The 17,089-nt window shown below is 39.0% G+C and overlaps 1 protein-coding gene across 3 annotated transcripts in view; it reads left to right on the top strand.

Annotated features, from left to right (window-relative positions):
- The window catches only part of Spdya (speedy/RINGO cell cycle regulator family member A), a 33,568-nt gene that overhangs the window by 14,019 nt on the left and 2,460 nt on the right, over positions 1–17,089 (top strand). For all 3 annotated transcript variants that reach the window (XM_076942260.1, XM_034514229.2, XM_076942259.1), the window contains 2 exons: positions 2,642–2,813; positions 11,983–12,280. In XM_076942260.1, coding sequence (XP_076798375.1) covers positions 2,642–2,813; positions 11,983–12,280 — 470 coding nt within the window. The remainder of the gene's footprint in view (positions 1–2,641; positions 2,814–11,982; positions 12,281–17,089) is intronic.

The raw sequence follows: 17,089 nt of genomic DNA, 5'->3' as shown, positions 1-17,089 counted from the left end.
TGAAGATATCTTTCAATAAAGAACCCTTAGAAAATTCTAGCTACTATCCTTCAAATTTTCCCTATCGCCTCTGTTAACTTCCATTGAAATCCATTAAATATGGTGCTATATGCTGCATTCTGCTTTCCAAATCTGTTTAACAATTTGGAGGTATTTTGTGCAAACACTGACAGATTTTAATGTGTGTAGGTGTTTATGTCTAGGAATCTACACTCATAAATAACTGGCATGATAGCTCTCACTCCTGTAACACTCTCAGTATGCAGGAGGCTGAGGTAGAATGATCCTAGATCAAGGTCAGCTTGGACTACCTAGAGAATTCCATGCCAACTTGAGCTTTGTAGAAAGATCCTGGCTTAACCCACCTCCACACACTCACCACATGCACAGGCACAGGCTTTAATCCCAGCACTCAGGAGAAACTGTCAGTCTCTGTGAGTTTGAGGCCAGCCTGGTCCACACAGCAGGTTCCAGGTATCCAAGACATTATAGTGAGACCTGGTCTAACAAATAAAAAGAACAAGAAAGAAAGAAACCTTTGTACAATATCTGCACCCTGGGTAACAAGGACATGAAGGAAAGGTATTACTAGGTGGTTTTAAGGAGTGAAGGTAGAGTCCTTGCCCTCTGCCCCTGAATGCTCACTTTCCTTCTGAGGAGACATAAGATTCTGAGGAGGGGAGAATAAAGAGCTCCCAGGTTAGTGGTACAGTGGTAGTATATATGAAGGATCTTGCAGTCATGGCCCAACTTAAGGAACTATGGTATTGTTTGGTGTCACTGCTGCAGGGTAGCTTGTTGCTTGTATATCTTCAATAGGAAATTTGGAGCCATATATAAGCTCCATACTACTCAGGATGTGGCACAGGCAACGGTAACTGTTTCTGGCCTTTTACCTGGAGGATATAAAAGAAGCAGTTAGATTCACATGAATCGTTGATAGTACTCAATGAGTGGCAACCACCATAATGTTACACACTTTTATATTTGTTTCTCTGAGCTACATTTTGGATATTTCTTTAAATTTATCTTTCAGTACTAATTTGATCTTCATTTTATTTGTTATGCATTTTATATATACTATTTTTAAATTTTTTCAAATATATTTATTACTTTTACAAACTATTAGTTACTTTTATTTGTCTGAGTATGTGAATATGTATATGTATAAGTTTATGTGCACCATTTACAGGCAGGTGCCCGGAAATGTCAGAAGACGGTGTGAGAGCCTCTGGGCTGGAGTTAGAGGTATTAGGAGATGGCAGATATGGGTAGTGGGAACTGAAGCCAGGTCATCTGAAGAGCAGTAGTCACTCTTCACTGTGGAGCCATCTCTCCAGCCCATACACAGCTGTTTTTGTAGTCTGTTTAAATTTTGGGTTCTGCTCTGCTCATGATGATGTCTTTCTTTCTTGTGTGTTTGGAATGTTTTTGTTGTAAAAGTGACCCATGGAGCCTGAACTGCTTCTGATTGGGAATCTCTCCCATTATTAACTTTATTCCTGTATTAATATCTTGCCTCATTTTTTTTTTTTTTTTTTTTTTTTTTTTTTGGAACAGGGTCTTATGTGGCCCAGGCTGGACTCAAACTTACTATATAGTTGAGGATAGCTTTGAACTCATGAGTCTTCTGTCTGGACTCCTCAAGCCCTGGGATTAGAGATGTGTGCCAACATACTAGTTTAATGTGTCTTTCTTTTCTGACTGCTTTTAAAGGTTTTTTCAATGCTTTTGAGTAATTTAGCTATGATGTGCCATCATATAATTTTCATGTGATTTCTTGTTTTTTATTCATTTCTTATTCAACTACAAGTACAGTTTTAATTTATCTACTTTTTTGAGCATATAGGATAGTTCTAGTAAGAGGGTGGAGAGATGGCTCAGGGGTTAAGAGCACTGGTCTTCCAGAGGACCTGGGTTCAATTTCCAGCACCACCCACATGACAGCTCAAAGCTGTCTAAAATTCCAGTTCCAGAAGATCTGACACCCTGAAACAGAACACACATGCAAGCAAAACACCAATAAACATAAAATAGGAATAAATTATTATATTAAAAATAGTTATAAATGTTTTGATGTCCTCCTGTGTACCAGTTTTGGGTTGGTTTTGATAGATTATTCTCCTTATCATGGTTTGTGTTTTTCCTGCTTCTTTTTATATCTGCTTCCCCTCAAGTATTTGGCAAAATACTGACTTCCAAATGTGTATGAGAGAGCTGTTTGAAGATAGCCCCAAAGAAGATTGAAAAAAGAGAGTGCCTTACAGTCATTCATCTAGAACTATAAACAGTTTTCCTCAGCCAGAGTAAAAAGCAAAGGCTTGCTTTGCCTTGGGAAGGAGCTAATTAGGTCCAGATTGAACATTGTTTACAGATTCATCTATGAAGTCAGAAAAACCTCAAAAGAGATTGTTTCAAGGTAACTTACTTGCATCCCAGAACAAAGTTCAACATCTATAGGACTACAGAAACACCTAGAAGGTGCAACAAGGTATATAGGTCATTGTATCACTGCTCTTGTTATGTATTTTAGATATGAGTATCCTTTCTGTATTGATAAGTCTTTCACATTTCTATTTTTATTATCTATTGTTCTTGCTCTTACCCATTTCTTTTTTGGGTTGTTGATCCACTTTGTTAGGTATCTGGCTAACACAGTTGAAGAAGATGAAGAAGAAGCCAAGTATGAAATTTTTCCATGGGCTCTAGGGAAAAACTGGAGAAAATTGTTCCCTGATTTCTTAAAGTTACGGGACCAGCTCTGGGACAGAATTGACTATAGGGCTATTGTAAGCCGGCGATGCTGTGAGGAGGTAAGTGTTTAAAGTCACTTTTGTCATCTATCTTTGTTTATCTCATTTTCCTGGCTTGCTTATTTATTTATTTATGGTTTTGCTTTGTTTCTTTCTTCCTTATTTGGGGATAAATTCCTGCAAGTAGCCCAGCCTGCCTAGGAACTCACAGTCCTATTTTGTCCCCTTCAGTTTTAGGATAAAAGTATATCATGCCACTATGGCCTCCCTACTTAGTTTTTAATGATCTGTCTGTCCTCCTCTTTGCACATGTAGGAGGAAATCATTAGCCTCAGTTGTTATTATGAGTGCAACTTGTATATCCTGTTTCTGTTTGAATTTTATCACATTTATTAACAACTGTAGAATCCATTTTTCAGAGAAGACCACTTCTATACTATTCTTATTGTAGTCCCGTCCTGTCCCCCCACTCCCTGCCCCATCTAAAAGAGCACCAGTATCCTAGCAAAAGGCTTGTGGACATACTAAAGCATCTAATTATTATAAAACTAGAGTTGAATAATTTCCACTAAAGTATGTGAATTTTCAAGTTTCCAACATTGACACCAACAACATGATTGTATAAATTAAATACATTTAAAATCTATACCTCTTTTCTCAAAGACTATATTGTTTTGCAAGAAGTTGAGGTCTCATGAATTCTCCCAGTAACCCTTGCATTTCCTCTTTCTGTAAGCAGCCAGACACTTCTGAAGATGATCTATTACTCTCTTGACCCAGAAAACCCTACAAAATCACACAAATCCGGTTCATATCTTCCTCACCTTAAGAACATCAATTAAGCTGCCCAGGCTGTTAAGAGTATGCATATCCAAAAAGCGACCAAGTATCTGAAAGATGTCACTTTAAAGAAGCAGTATTCCAGCAGAATAAATGGTGGAGTCGTTAGGTGTGCCCAGGCTAAACAGGAGGGCTGGACACAGGGGCAGTGGCCAAAAATGAATGCTGAAGTTTTGCTGCACATGCTTCAAAGTACAGAGAGTAATGCTAGACTTAAGGGATAGACGTAGATTCTCTGGTCATTGAACATACCCAGTGAACAAGCTCACAGAGCTCAGGGCTGGATACATGAGCCCCCTGCCTTGATGAGATGATCCTCACTGAAGAGGAACAAACTGTCCCAAAGCCAGAAGAGGAGGTTGCACAGAAGAAAAAGATGTCCCAGAAGAAACTGAAGTGACAAAAACTTATGGCACGGAATAAATTCAGCATAAAATAAATGCAGATAAAAATTTTAAAATACATTTTTTTCTTTTTTAAATTTAATTTTCTTAAATTTCATTTGAGACAGGGCCTCGATAGCCCTGGCTGTCCTGGAACTGTCTATGTAGACTAGGCTAGCTCACAGAAATCATACTGTCTTTGTCTTCCAAAAGATGAGACTAAAGGTATGTATCTTCATTCCCAGCACATTATTTTCTTAATGTTAGAGTTTAAGATAGCTTTATTTATAAGTAAGTTAATGTTTTATTAGTATTTTAAACAACAAAAGTTATAGAGTAAAATTAAGCAATAATATTTGTTGACTCTTGTATTACTGTTTCAGAATTGTGAGAAATGTAAACTAGACAAATCTGTAATTAAACTCTACCCAGTTAAAGAGCCATAGAGCAGAGAAGCCAAAACTGAGAGATTCATTTCAAACTTGAACACAGACTTCAGCTGCATGTCACACAATTTCCCCAGAATTAACCTTGTTGATTATATTTGTAAATGAGAGAAGATACAACAATTTTACATATTTAAATTTGAATTATTGACTTGGAGGAAATGCAAGGATTCAGAAATAACAGAAGAAAAGAAAGACTATATAGCAGGCCAAGACTATACAAAGTTAAATCTAATGGGAAAAGATGAAAGGTTGCATATACAAGGACTCTAAAATTAATGTACTGTCATTCAAACTGAACTCAATCCAGTTACATGATAGTGAAAGAACCCTGTAACTTAGGTCTCTATTTCTTTTTTGTTTGTTTGTTTTGTTTTGTTTTGTTTTTTTGTTTTTTGATACAGGGCTTCTCTGTATAGCTCTAGCTGTCAGGCTGGCTTCAAACTCAGAAATCTTCCTGCCTCTGCCTCCCAAGTGCTGGGGATCAAAGGTGTGCACCATCACTGCCCAGCTAGGTCTCTATTTCTTTTCTTTTCTTTTCTTTCTTTTTTTTTTTTCTTTTTTTTTTTTTTTTCTTTTTTTTTTTTTTTTTGGTTTTTCGAGGCAGGGTTTCTCTGTGTAGTCCTGGCTGTCCTGGAACTCACTCTGTAGACCAGGCTGGCCTCGAACTCAGAAATCCACCTGTCTCTGCCTTCCCAAGTGCTGGGATTAAAGGCATGCGCCACCACCGCCTGGCTAGGTCTCTATTTCTTGTATGCCTTTTTTATGTCTCTACTTGGGTCAATGTTGTGGTCCATTCATGTAATCTCAATACTCAGGAGACTGAGACAGGGGGATCTCAAGTTCAGGGTCAACCTGGACTATATAAATAGTGAGACCCTGTCTCAAGAAGAAAAAAATGGCAATTACATAGAAATTTGCCAACCTCAAGAGTGACAGAGGGCCATATTTAAACACTTTTGTTCATGTACATGCTACTCTGCTTCTGTTCTCTTCCATTCTCTTTAGAACTATTATGTAAAGCCTTTTCTCTATTGTTCAACAGAACTTTGTCAAAGCCTCCTGATAGCTTTATGTTGCTAAAGCATAGGTTAGCTTTTAGTTTTCAGTCCTCAACTTAGCAGCATTTGCATTCCATATGCAGCCAGTCAAGCTACATATGTAATTTCTCTGCTAAACTGTCTTTATGAGCTTTTCCAAATATTGGGATTGATATATTCCCAATATCAAACCCCAATATAAGGGTTTTCCCACCTCTTTTGTCAACTTTCTTTCATCTCACCAGCCTTAGTAAGGTGTCTGAGAGGTCAGTCCTGAGACTTTTCTTGCCTTGACTGGAATTAACTTAGTAATGATCTTGTGCATTCTCCATATATTAACTATGAGGCACTAGAGAGATGGCTACTCAGTTTAAACCACTTCCTAGTCATCCAGAAGATCAGAGTTCAGTTCCTGGCACTGGTATCTGGCAGCTCACAACCACCTGTGCCTCCAACTGCTAGGAATCCTAACTCCTAGGAGTGGTCCCTACAGACATGTACATGTGCTCATACACATACAAACATTGTCAGAAGACTTTAACATAGGTATCTAAAAGTATCTCCTAAGTCCAGATCTACATATCAGACTGCTTGTTTGTTCCATTGTCTGATTGAACCCTCAGACTTGACATGTGTAAAATTCTATTCCTGATTCCTACACACAGACCAACAAACTTGCTTTTTTACAGTCTTCTATATGTTAATAAAAAGCAGCTCCATCCTTCCAATTGCTCATGTCATAAAACTGTATCTTTGGATCCCCCTTAGATCCTTGCCTTCAAAACTATTCAGGGGGCTGGAGAGATGGTTAAATGGTTAAAAGCAGGGCTGCTCTTCCAGAGGCTCCTAGTTCAATCTCACGGCTTCTTACAATTGTCTGTAACTCCAGTTTCTGGGGATCTAATGTCCACTTCTGACCTATGTGGGCACCAGACACTAGACATACAAGTGGTGCAGGCACACATGCAACCAAAATATCCTTACACATAAAAAAAATAAAATTTAAATTTATAAACTCTAGCATCCTACTATTTCTAGCATTTCTACCTCTATCACTGGTTGCCTTAATTGTTGTCATAACTTTGCAAACAGTCTCTCCTGAACATAGAATGTACCTTAGTAGTACACTCTTTGCCAAGCATGCACAAAGCCTTGAGTTCAATCCCTAGTACCTTAAAACAAAAGCAACAAAGAGTTTCATAATCTCCCCCACCTCATAGGCTCTTCTTTATTTAACTGTGAAAGTAATCATTCAGTACAGTAAGGTTTTTTTAAATTGTATTTGTACAGGTATTTTACCTACATGTTTATCTACACCACATGCAAACCTGGTCCCCACAGACCCCAGAAGAGGGCATCAGAACTCCTGGGACTAGAGTTGTAGACTGTTGCAAGCCATCAGGTGGGTGCTGGGAATGAAACTTGAGGCTCCTTGAAGACCAGTTAAGTGTTCTTAAACACTGAGCCATCTCTCCAGTCTCCACACCAAGGAAATAATTTTCAAGACTTCTTTTCAAAAGATCTAAGTAGCTTCACACTTTTATAGGGTATAAGGCAACATTGACCTTACCATGGTCTGCACCTCCTTTATCACTTGGTCCATATCTCTGACCTTGCTTATCCATTGTGCTCTTTTCTAACCTATTATATATAGTCTTCCTTTCAGCTACACTAGCCTCCTACTGCTCCCAAGGAAGCCAGGTATATTCACACTGTAGGATCTTCACTCCTGCCATTCTTAATGGAAGGCATAAGGATCTTTTTGTTTTTTGTTTTTCAAGACAGGATTTCTCTGTAGCCCTGGCTGTCCTGAAACTCTCTTTTGTAAACAGGCTGGCCTTGAACTCACAGAGAACGACCTGCCTTTGCCTCCTTAGTACTGGGATCAAAGGCTCGAACCACAACTCCTGGGTTTTTCTTTTTCTATTTTTCGTTTCTTTATCTTTTTGTTGGCATGGGGATCTTTGCACTGGTCATTCTCTATGGCAGCTCTAAGTGTGGCTGACACACGCAGTGACACTCAACTGGAGAAAACTGACGCCCTCTCTCCCAGTAAGCATCAACTGCAAGGATCTGCTTGGTTGGGGGTGGGATTTTGTGTCTATTTTTACCTCTGAGTGCTGGAATTTTGTCTGGCTTGAACCCATGTACGTTTGAATACTTGGAGGCTAAGAAGTAAGATACAATGTTAGAAATTAAGCATCCTATACATTTGGTACTGAAATCCTAGTACTAGCATACTGTCAGTCAAAATAATCTTTAGTCTTATATTCTAAAATTAAGTTAAACTGGGAAAGTAGCTACCAATGTGCTTATAATAGTAATATGTATTTGTGGTATTCAAATTCATAGTATTTGAATTAGCATGACCCTCCATAGGCTCATAAGTTTGAACATTAGTCTCCAGTTAGTGAAAATATTTGGGAAGGATTAGGAGGTGTGGTTGTTGGAGAAGGTGTGTCACTGGTACATCATTGAGGTTTCTAAACCCAATGCTATTTCCAGTTAACCCTTACTGCCTCGTTCTAGTAGATCAAAGTGTGAATTCCTAGTTCCTGCTTTAGCACCTTTCTTGTCTGCCTGTGGCCATGATGGTCATGGACTCTGTCGCTCTGCAACTATGAGCCCCAAATCGAACATTTTTTTGGAGTTGCTTTGTTCATAATGTTTTATTACAGCAATAGGAAAGGAACTAAGACCATATTATGACTCAATATGCATTGTTTATCCTAACAAAGATATCTCTGAGGATGGAGGCATTTTTCCTTTATAGCTGATGACACTGTAGGCCCAAGGATATTAGGATTTACTTAAGCACATACAAAGAAGTACCAGAGCCACATCTTGACTGGCTGCATATGCAATGACTTCCTGCTGTTCTGTTTTCTCTGATAGCTAGCTTTCATATAAACTTTTCAATAGTACTGGCATCTCCAATATGCTCAGATCTTCTGCTGCAACTAGGCTTCACCAATAGCCTTCATAGGCTCTCTTCATGGTGCCAAGCCTCAAATCCTTTGCATAACCCCTTCAGTCCTGGGCCAGCAACTGCAGCTGCGGCTGCACCTTCACCAGTGACCTTCCTTGGCCTCTCACAGTGCCAAGCTTCAGCTGCTCTTCATGACTTCAAAACCAGTGCCACCTGGGTGACTCTTACACATTTCCAAGTACAGCTGCAGCACAAGGTACAGCCTTGGATATCTCTGGAACACAGCTTCTTTGTGCTCTCAGAAAACACTTCTCAGAAGATTTCACCTCAATAATGCTGGTCTCTTCTTAATCACCACTAATTTCTTTGCTCCAACTAACCAGCATCAGTTGTTCCAGTAGTCTCTTGCTCCTCTTGACAATAAAGCCAGAGCCAAATGACCAAAGCTGCTGAGTTCTGCTGCTTCCTGGGGCTGGAACATGGCCCCCCTTGTTGTCACCATCTTTCTGTTTTCCAACACCTTCACTGCCTAAGCTTAGCTGTCCTGGAACTTGCTCTATAGACTCTTTTTAAACTCAGAGATATGTATGCCTGTCTCTTAAACACTGGGATTGAAGGTGTGGTCCACACCTGGATTTAAGTTTTTCTTCATCTAGAATGTGCTCTAGGCTGGTCTTGAACTCAGAAATCTGCTTGTCTTTTCCTCCTGGGATTAAAGTCATGTACTCCCATGCCTGGACCTAAAGTTAGCTGGGTGGGATCTTGCCCCAAGGTCACTACTCCCTTAATTCAATTTAACATGCTTGAACACAGGATTCAGCTCCATTTCACTTCCTGGTGCCCCTTTAATGTTTGAGCCATATATTTTATATTTTCTCTTTCTCAGCTTGCTATGCTTGTTTAAAATGCTCTTCATGAGAGAACAAAGTCTGTGATGGTTGTTTCTGAGACTTCTTTTGTCTCTTCAGCTTAGACTCAGGCAGACTCTTCAGACAGGGGCAAACGACAGCCACGTTCTTTACCAAAATACCACAGAACAGTCTCTAGCACATCCTCAAATTCCTCTCCACTGAAACCTCTTGAGCCAGGTCTGCACAGTTCACATCACTCGCAGCACCAAAGTCTTCCGTATTCCTTCTAGGAGAGCCCATTAAGCCCCACTTAAAGCATCCCAATGCTTTCACAGTTAACATTCTAATTTTATGTATGAAACTTCATTAAATGGGTTTAGTTGAAAACTTAATGGATATAACTGACCTATAAACAAATTCAATCTTAAACTGTACTTACAAGCTCGAAGTGTGAAGCTCAACTGGTAGAGTGCCTGCCTAGCATGCCCAAAGCTGTGGGTTTGATCCCTGGCACCACGTAAAAAGGGCATGGTGGTACACACTTGTAATCCTTAGTGGTAAGGATTAATCCTGCAAGCACTTAGTGGGTGGACAAGAAGATCAGAAATTGAAGGTCATCCTTAGCCATACAGTGAGTGCAAACCCATCCTGGGCTATATGAATTCTCTCCTCCCCACACCATCTTCATGTGTGTGTACACATATATGTGTGTGAATATTTTATATATGTATTAATTATTTTATAGATTTATCATATATTATTTATATGTATTTATATAAATTTAATAAACTTGCATGGAGACTTGTGATATGGCTCACTGGTACAGCACTTGCTTTACAAAGGCATAACATCACCATTTGCTGAATAAAACAGTTTTACTTTCATATTAAGAGTTCTTTCTTGGGGCTGGAGAGATGGCTCAACAGTTAAGAGCACCGACTGCTCTTCCAGAAGTCCTAAGTTCAATTCCCAGAAACCACATGGTGGCTCACAACCATCTGTAATGTATGCCCTCTTCTGGTGTGTCTAAGACAGCTACAGTGTGCTCATATACATAAAACAAATAAATCTTTTAAAAAAGAGTTCTTTCTTGAAGGCAGTGGTGGCACACACCTTTAGTTCCAGCACTCATGAGGCAGAGGCAGGCAAAGCTCTTCTCTGAGTTCAAGACCAGCCTGGTCTACAGAGCAAGTTCCAGGACAACCAAGGATGGACAACCAAGGATACATAAAGGAACCCTGTCTTAAAACATAACAGACAACAAAAGACTTCTTTCTCATAAAAAAATATAAACCCTTATACATACACCCCTAAAACAGTTCCTTACTGCTGCCTTCCCTTGTCCCTCCTAGGCCACAAATATAGCTCTGAAATTTCAGAAATTTTAAACATTTTAAAGAAATCACTAGTTTAGGCAAGTAGTCCGACTCTGTTTGGCTCTCATTTTAGGATTATCATACTTATCATTTACTGTAGGTCATTGATAACTGCAGCTAAAGACTTGACTTAAATCTCATTGATGTTTTGGACTTCATGAGGCCAGCACATTATCCCTAGCTTGACTTTCTAAATAGCTATCATTTGCCAGATGCTAATTATGGTAAGGATTTTACATGTAATATTGAATTTCAAAACAATATTTATGGTAGTTAAGCACCCCTATTTTATCAATGAAGTAACTGGACCTCAGAAAGGTCCAGTTAAAATAGCAAAATAATTTGCTCTGTAGCATATATAGTCAGCAAGTGGTACAGCCAGGACAAGAAAGTCTACAACTAAATAAAGCCTATGCTTTATTTAAAAACCTTATGACAATGCCTGATAGTGAGAATATTAAGTTTACATGTTTTTTTAAAAAAATAGCACATTCCTTGATATAACTGTAAATATTTTAAGATTAACCTAACATAGCTAAGAGCCTATTTTTTTTTTAACAAAACACACACAAGTTAAGAATTATATGTTTTATACTATATTTCCTAAACTTAGAAATATTTGAAAATTTAAAAATAAATATCCTGGCACACTCCTTTAATCCCAGCAATCAAGAGGCAGAAACTGGCAAATCTCTTGAGTTTGAAGACAGTCAGGTCTGCATAGAAAGACCCTGTCTCAAAAAACCAAACTGACTAAGTAAACAGCAACTGAAAAGGTTGCTTCATTTATATTATCTGCTTGAATTTAGATACTTTGTCAATATTAATATTAATGATCCAAGCAATCACTTTACAGAAAATGCTGCTATGGATGACCTGATGTTGCTGATTTGTTTTGTTTTGTGACAGGGTTTCTCTGTGTAGCCCTGGCTGTCCTGGAACTCACTTTGTAGATCAGGCTGGCCTTGAACTCAGAAATCTGCCTGCCACTGCCTCCCAAGTGCTGGGATCAAAAGCGTGCTCCACTACTGCCCAGTGATGTTGCTGATTTAACGTTGGTAACTTAAGTGTTTTTATTGTTCTGGAGTGGGTTTTTTTTTTTTCTTGTGACAGGGTTTCTCTGTATAGACCTGGAGCTCAATTCTGTAGACCAGGCCAGCCTTGAACTCAGCGATTCACATGTCTCTGCTGGAATTAAAGGTGTGCACTACAACTGTCTTTTTTTTTTTTTTCCTTTCTTTTTTAGGTAACTTAGCTGTTATTTTAACTTCAGGTTTAGAAAAGGCTACTCCTGAGGTACAATTTCTGTACTTTACTTAGTTTTAAAATATTATTAAATTCACAAAGTAGCCTTTTCACTATAGGTTATGGCCATTGCACCAACCCATTATATCTGGCAACGAGAGCGGTCTGAGCATCACAGTGGAGCTGTTAGGAACTACAACAAAGATGAAGTTCATCTGCCCCGGGGACCTAGTGCCACACCAGTGGATTGCTCACTGTGTGGCAAAAAAGGAAGATATGTGAGATTGGGACTGTCTTCATCATCATCCTCATCCAGTGATACAGTGGAGCTAATGGAAAACCGTTCTCAGGAATTTCGCAATTCATTATCAATGGACATGATAGGTGATCCTCCTCAAGCTAATACCTATTCTCAAGGTATGATTTAATGGTAAAGTAGAGTTAGACTAATGCATGTTCTTTGTCTACTCAGACCTTACAGGCAAGGATGCATAGTTTACATAACTGAGTTCAATTTGTATTGAAAGTTTTCCCCCTACAAGTTACCACTTTTTATCCTGTCTATACCCATTTTGTGTGGTAGCTTACACACACTAACAAGGATCTTACATATCTTAAACTGAACCTCACTATGCTATGAGGTCCAACTATTAAGGCATGAAGGGTTTCTATGACATGTTTATTTTAAAATGTTTTAAGAAAATAAATTTACTTATAATTACCATCCAACTATTGGTTTCTTCTATATACTTTTCTATTTCTAACAAAATTAGGCCATATTTTAGCCAGGCTAGCTTTTTATTATTTAGTATAAATCATTTTCCTATGCCATTTAGTCTTTGAAAACCTTATTGTGATATGTGTAATTTATTTGCATATATCATTGTTGAGCTCTAAATGATTACTTAGAACAATGATATATTAACTAGAAAATAACCATAAATACAAACTATATCTTAATTCTCAAGTTATTTTTATATGTAGTATTTCCCTTTCATTTCTCTTTTAGATTTGAAACAGTACTAGAGTACTCTGCAAAGGGTCCTGTTTACTTCTTACAGATTCCCCTCATCTGAAAATAGATTTCACTGGGCAGTGGTGGCACATGCCTTTAATCCCAGCACTTGGGAGGCAGAGGCAGGACAATTTTTGAGTTTGAGGCCAGCCTGGTCTATAGAGTGAGTTCCAGGTCAGCCAGGGCTACACAGAGAAACCCTGTCTCAAACAAAACAAAACAAAACCAAAATAAAACAAAACAAAACAGAGAAAGAAAAAGGAAGAAAAACAGATTTCTTGTAGTCTCTTCTATCATGGAAAAAAACACCAGACCCACATCAGATTTTTTCTGGCTTATTTTTACCATCTTCCTATGAGAAGGACAATGATTGCTGAAGCTTTACGAAAGGGAATTAAACTCCAGTCCAGTGGTTCTCACCCTTCCCAATGCTGTGACATTTTACTATGGTTCCTCATGTTGTGGTGACCCCAACCATAAAATTTTTTGTTACTACTTCCTAACTATAATTTTGCTGTTATAAATCGTAATGTAAATATTTGTGTTTTCTGATGGTTGTTTGGGGGTCATGACCCACAGGTTGAAACCCACTGCTCGAGTCCCTGGACAGCAGAGCATACTTCCTGTGCCTTTTAATGAACACAGTATTTGCTTAACAAATTTCACTGGCAGTATAGTTTCTTGCTTTTCAACATCTCCAAGCACACTCTTTTGTCATACACGTATTTGACAATAAATAGGACTAATTATTAGCTCAACTATAAAGTGTCATTTGTCATTCCTCTTCTATCTCCCAGGTTTTTAACTTTTACATTCTTTGATCCTCAGAATGGGTGGTGTTTATTGGATGTTTACTGTCCCAGGCTATACAGAAAGCTCCTATATAAATGAATATAATATACTCCTATATATTATATTCATAATATATTTAATATTCACTACTACTGAAGGTTAAGTGTTATCTCTACATGGCAAACAAGGAAAACAAGGCTTATGTTAATTTTCATAAGGTTTGTAGAGTAATATTTGAATCCTGGTTTGTGACTGGAGCCTGAATTCTTACCTATTATACTCTACTGCCTTTGATAAAACCCTGCTTTTAGCAGTGAAAATAAGATATGGTAGAAGCCTTTAAGAAGACTGCTAAAGGAGAGATGGAAATACCAAGAGTCAAGTTCCTTCTGGAATGCTTTAGACTCATTCTGCAGACCAGGCTGGCCTCGAACTCAGAAATTGTCCTGACTCTGTTGGGATTTTAATAATTTTAATAATTTGAACCTGTATCTACAGAAAACAGAAGAGAAATCACAGTGTTTTATTTTGAGCAGGCCCTGTAGATATCATTGGAATATGTAGATATCATAGAGATTCTCATCTTGAAATCCCACTGGGGGACTGGAGTGCTTGCAGGAAGTAAGGTGCTTCACTAGTCACTGTACTGAAAAAGCTGAGGGCAGGGGATGTGTCAGTGGGTAAAGGCTTGCTACTAAGCCAAGCCTGATGTTCTGAGCTCAGTTCTTCATGGCAGGCAAAAACTGTCTCCCTCGTGTTGTCCTCAAGAACATTGTTGTACATGAAGCACATACACACATACACTGGGGGGTGGGGGGGAGGAAGAGAGCAAGAAAGGAAGAGAGAATAAATGTAATTAAAAAAAACAAAACCAAGCCTTTGAGGTATTATAAACGAAAGTAAGGCATAGATGTAGGAGAATTGTAGAAGGGAGTGTGCCTTTACCTGTTTATTGATGAAATTCCCAATTTAGGATTTATAGGTCCATTTTAGGAAGCAACAATTTTGGTTTTTTGTTTGTTTGTTTGTTTGTTTCTTGAGATAGGGTCTCACTATGTAGCTCTGGCTGTCCTGGAACTCATGGAGATCCGCCTGTCTCTGCCTCCTGAGAGCTGGAATTAAAGTCATGTGCCACCATTGCTTAGAGGAAGAAATAAATATTTATCCAACAGTTTTCTTGTGAATCTTAAGGTTAACTCTGAAAGCTTTTGTTAGTGTCAGAGGGCAAACAATATAAAGAAAACTATTGCTAGGTATGGAGGCCATGCCTTGGAATCCCAGCACTCAGGTTGAGGTTGAGGAGCCCCAGCTGGAAGCCTCTTTGAGCTACACATACATTACCTTTTTTAAAAGGGGGGGGGGAGGGAGGATACACTGGAGAGATGTCACTTGATGGTCTATAGTCATCAAAAACTCATTCCAACATCCTACAAGAAAGACACACAAGGAGCTGGTCCAGCAGGGCATTAAACAGGGTCCGGAGAGGTCACCTAAGAGAGAATGGGGAAGAAACAGGCGAACGCAAAGAAACACGGCTTGTCTATAGGCTGATCAAATCGTTATTTTTACTTTTTCACACAGGGGTTATATACACAAAAAGGCAGGATGTGGGGAAGGGAATGACACAGTAGCGTAAGTGTTCAGGGGGAGTACAGATATCTTCCAGAACAGAGTGTCAGCAGGGTGAAGGTTCAGGGGACAGTTCATTATGATTCCACCTATGATTCACTTATCCTTATCTAAGTTGGTACTATCCACCAAGGTCACCTATCTACAGGGTCTATGATGACTTAGGTTTGGCAACTTCCCACCAAAGCTGCTTGTTTACAGTAGCTTCTAGCCATCTGTTTCAGTGTCTTTCCACAGGGACCCAGGACTTTGTATTAGCAGGCATTTATGTCAGGCCTATGGCTGATTCTAGGCCTTCAGTGTATAAGCAGGCTGCCCCTGACACTTTGCCTCTTACATTCTGTCCACCAGCCTTTCTGAATTGTGAATGTGCATAATATTCAGATGCCTCATTTGGGGCTGAGCATCCAACGATCATGTGTTCTCAGCACTTTGACCAATTATATGATTCTGCATTAACCACTGTCCACTGCAACAGGCTTCTCTGACCAAGGTTGATAGCAGCACTAACCTAGGAGTCGAGTGTTTAGAAAGCAGTTTGTTATAGCAAGACAACAGTAGTAGGTTCTCCTAAAGTCAGTGACCTCCCCAGCATTGGGCTAGAATGCTCTATATAGCTCAAGCTGTCCTGGAACTCATGGCAGTCCTCCTGCTTCAACCTCCTGAGCTCTGGAATAACAGATGTGAGCTACTATAGACAGAATCTTTTTAACCAGATTAAAAGAATGTCATACTTAATGACATACATCAAATGATGGGAGAAATAGACTTTAGGAACATGAATTAGGAATAGGGATTATTCATAGGTACCAGTTATATTAATTCTGATGTTCTTTTAACTTGGTTAAAAAGGTCCTATGGTAACTCACAGCTGTAATTCTAGTGCTAAGAATTGCCATGAGTTCCAGGACAGCCTGGAAAGTGAGATCCTGTTCCAAACCAAACCAAGATTAGAGTGTTAAGAAAAGAGATTAAAGAGCTGTTACATCTTGAGACCAGGTATCGCAGAACATGCCTGCATCCCGGCGCTCCAAGACTTTTGAGCAGGTTGACAGTACCAGGGACTCCCTCCTGTGGAATGGAAGTGGTTGATGACCCCCACAGCAATCGTGCCACTATTTCACTAGTGGACACATCCTGTTTTCAAGTCGGGTATTATTATAGCATGCAACATTCACTGAGGTGTAAGACCATTGATGAATAGTTTTCTTCCTCAGCAGCTTGCCTTAGTACCACCCTCCAGCATTGTGAAAGCTAGCCAACAGAGAAACATCTACATCTAAACAACAAAAAACTGTGTAACTATATAAAAATACAGCCTTGAAGATGAGTTGTTTGAAAAATATGAATAAAGTTCTTTAAACAATATGTGTTATTAGAAAATACAAAATAACTGGTATCTATGAGTAATTCCTATTCCTAATTCACATTCCTAAAGTACATTTCTCCCATCATTTGATGTACGTTATTAATCCTGGTGGCCTTTAAACATGGTACAAAGATTCTGTCTATGGCAATTCACATCTGTTATTCTAGTGCTCAGGAGACTGGAGCAGGAGGATTGCTATTAGTTCCAAGTCACCCTGAACTATACTAGTAAGTTCCAGGCCAGCCTAAGTTACAGAATGAGACCCTGTCTCAAACCATATCAAACCAAGATTTGAGTGGACTAAAAAGATTTAAGAATTGTTATACCTTGAATGGTAGAACATGCCTGTATCCTGACACTCCAGAAGCCAAGGCAGGAGTATCACTAGTCGAGGCCTGTCTAAAATACACAGGGAACAAGA

Source organism: Arvicanthis niloticus, chromosome 11 (assembly GCF_011762505.2).
Source record: "Arvicanthis niloticus isolate mArvNil1 chromosome 11, mArvNil1.pat.X, whole genome shotgun sequence".
In the NCBI taxonomy this organism is placed as follows: Eukaryota; Metazoa; Chordata; class Mammalia; order Rodentia; family Muridae; genus Arvicanthis; species Arvicanthis niloticus.
Note: the sequence above shows the minus strand (reverse complement) of the source record. Positions and strands in the feature narration are given on the sequence as shown.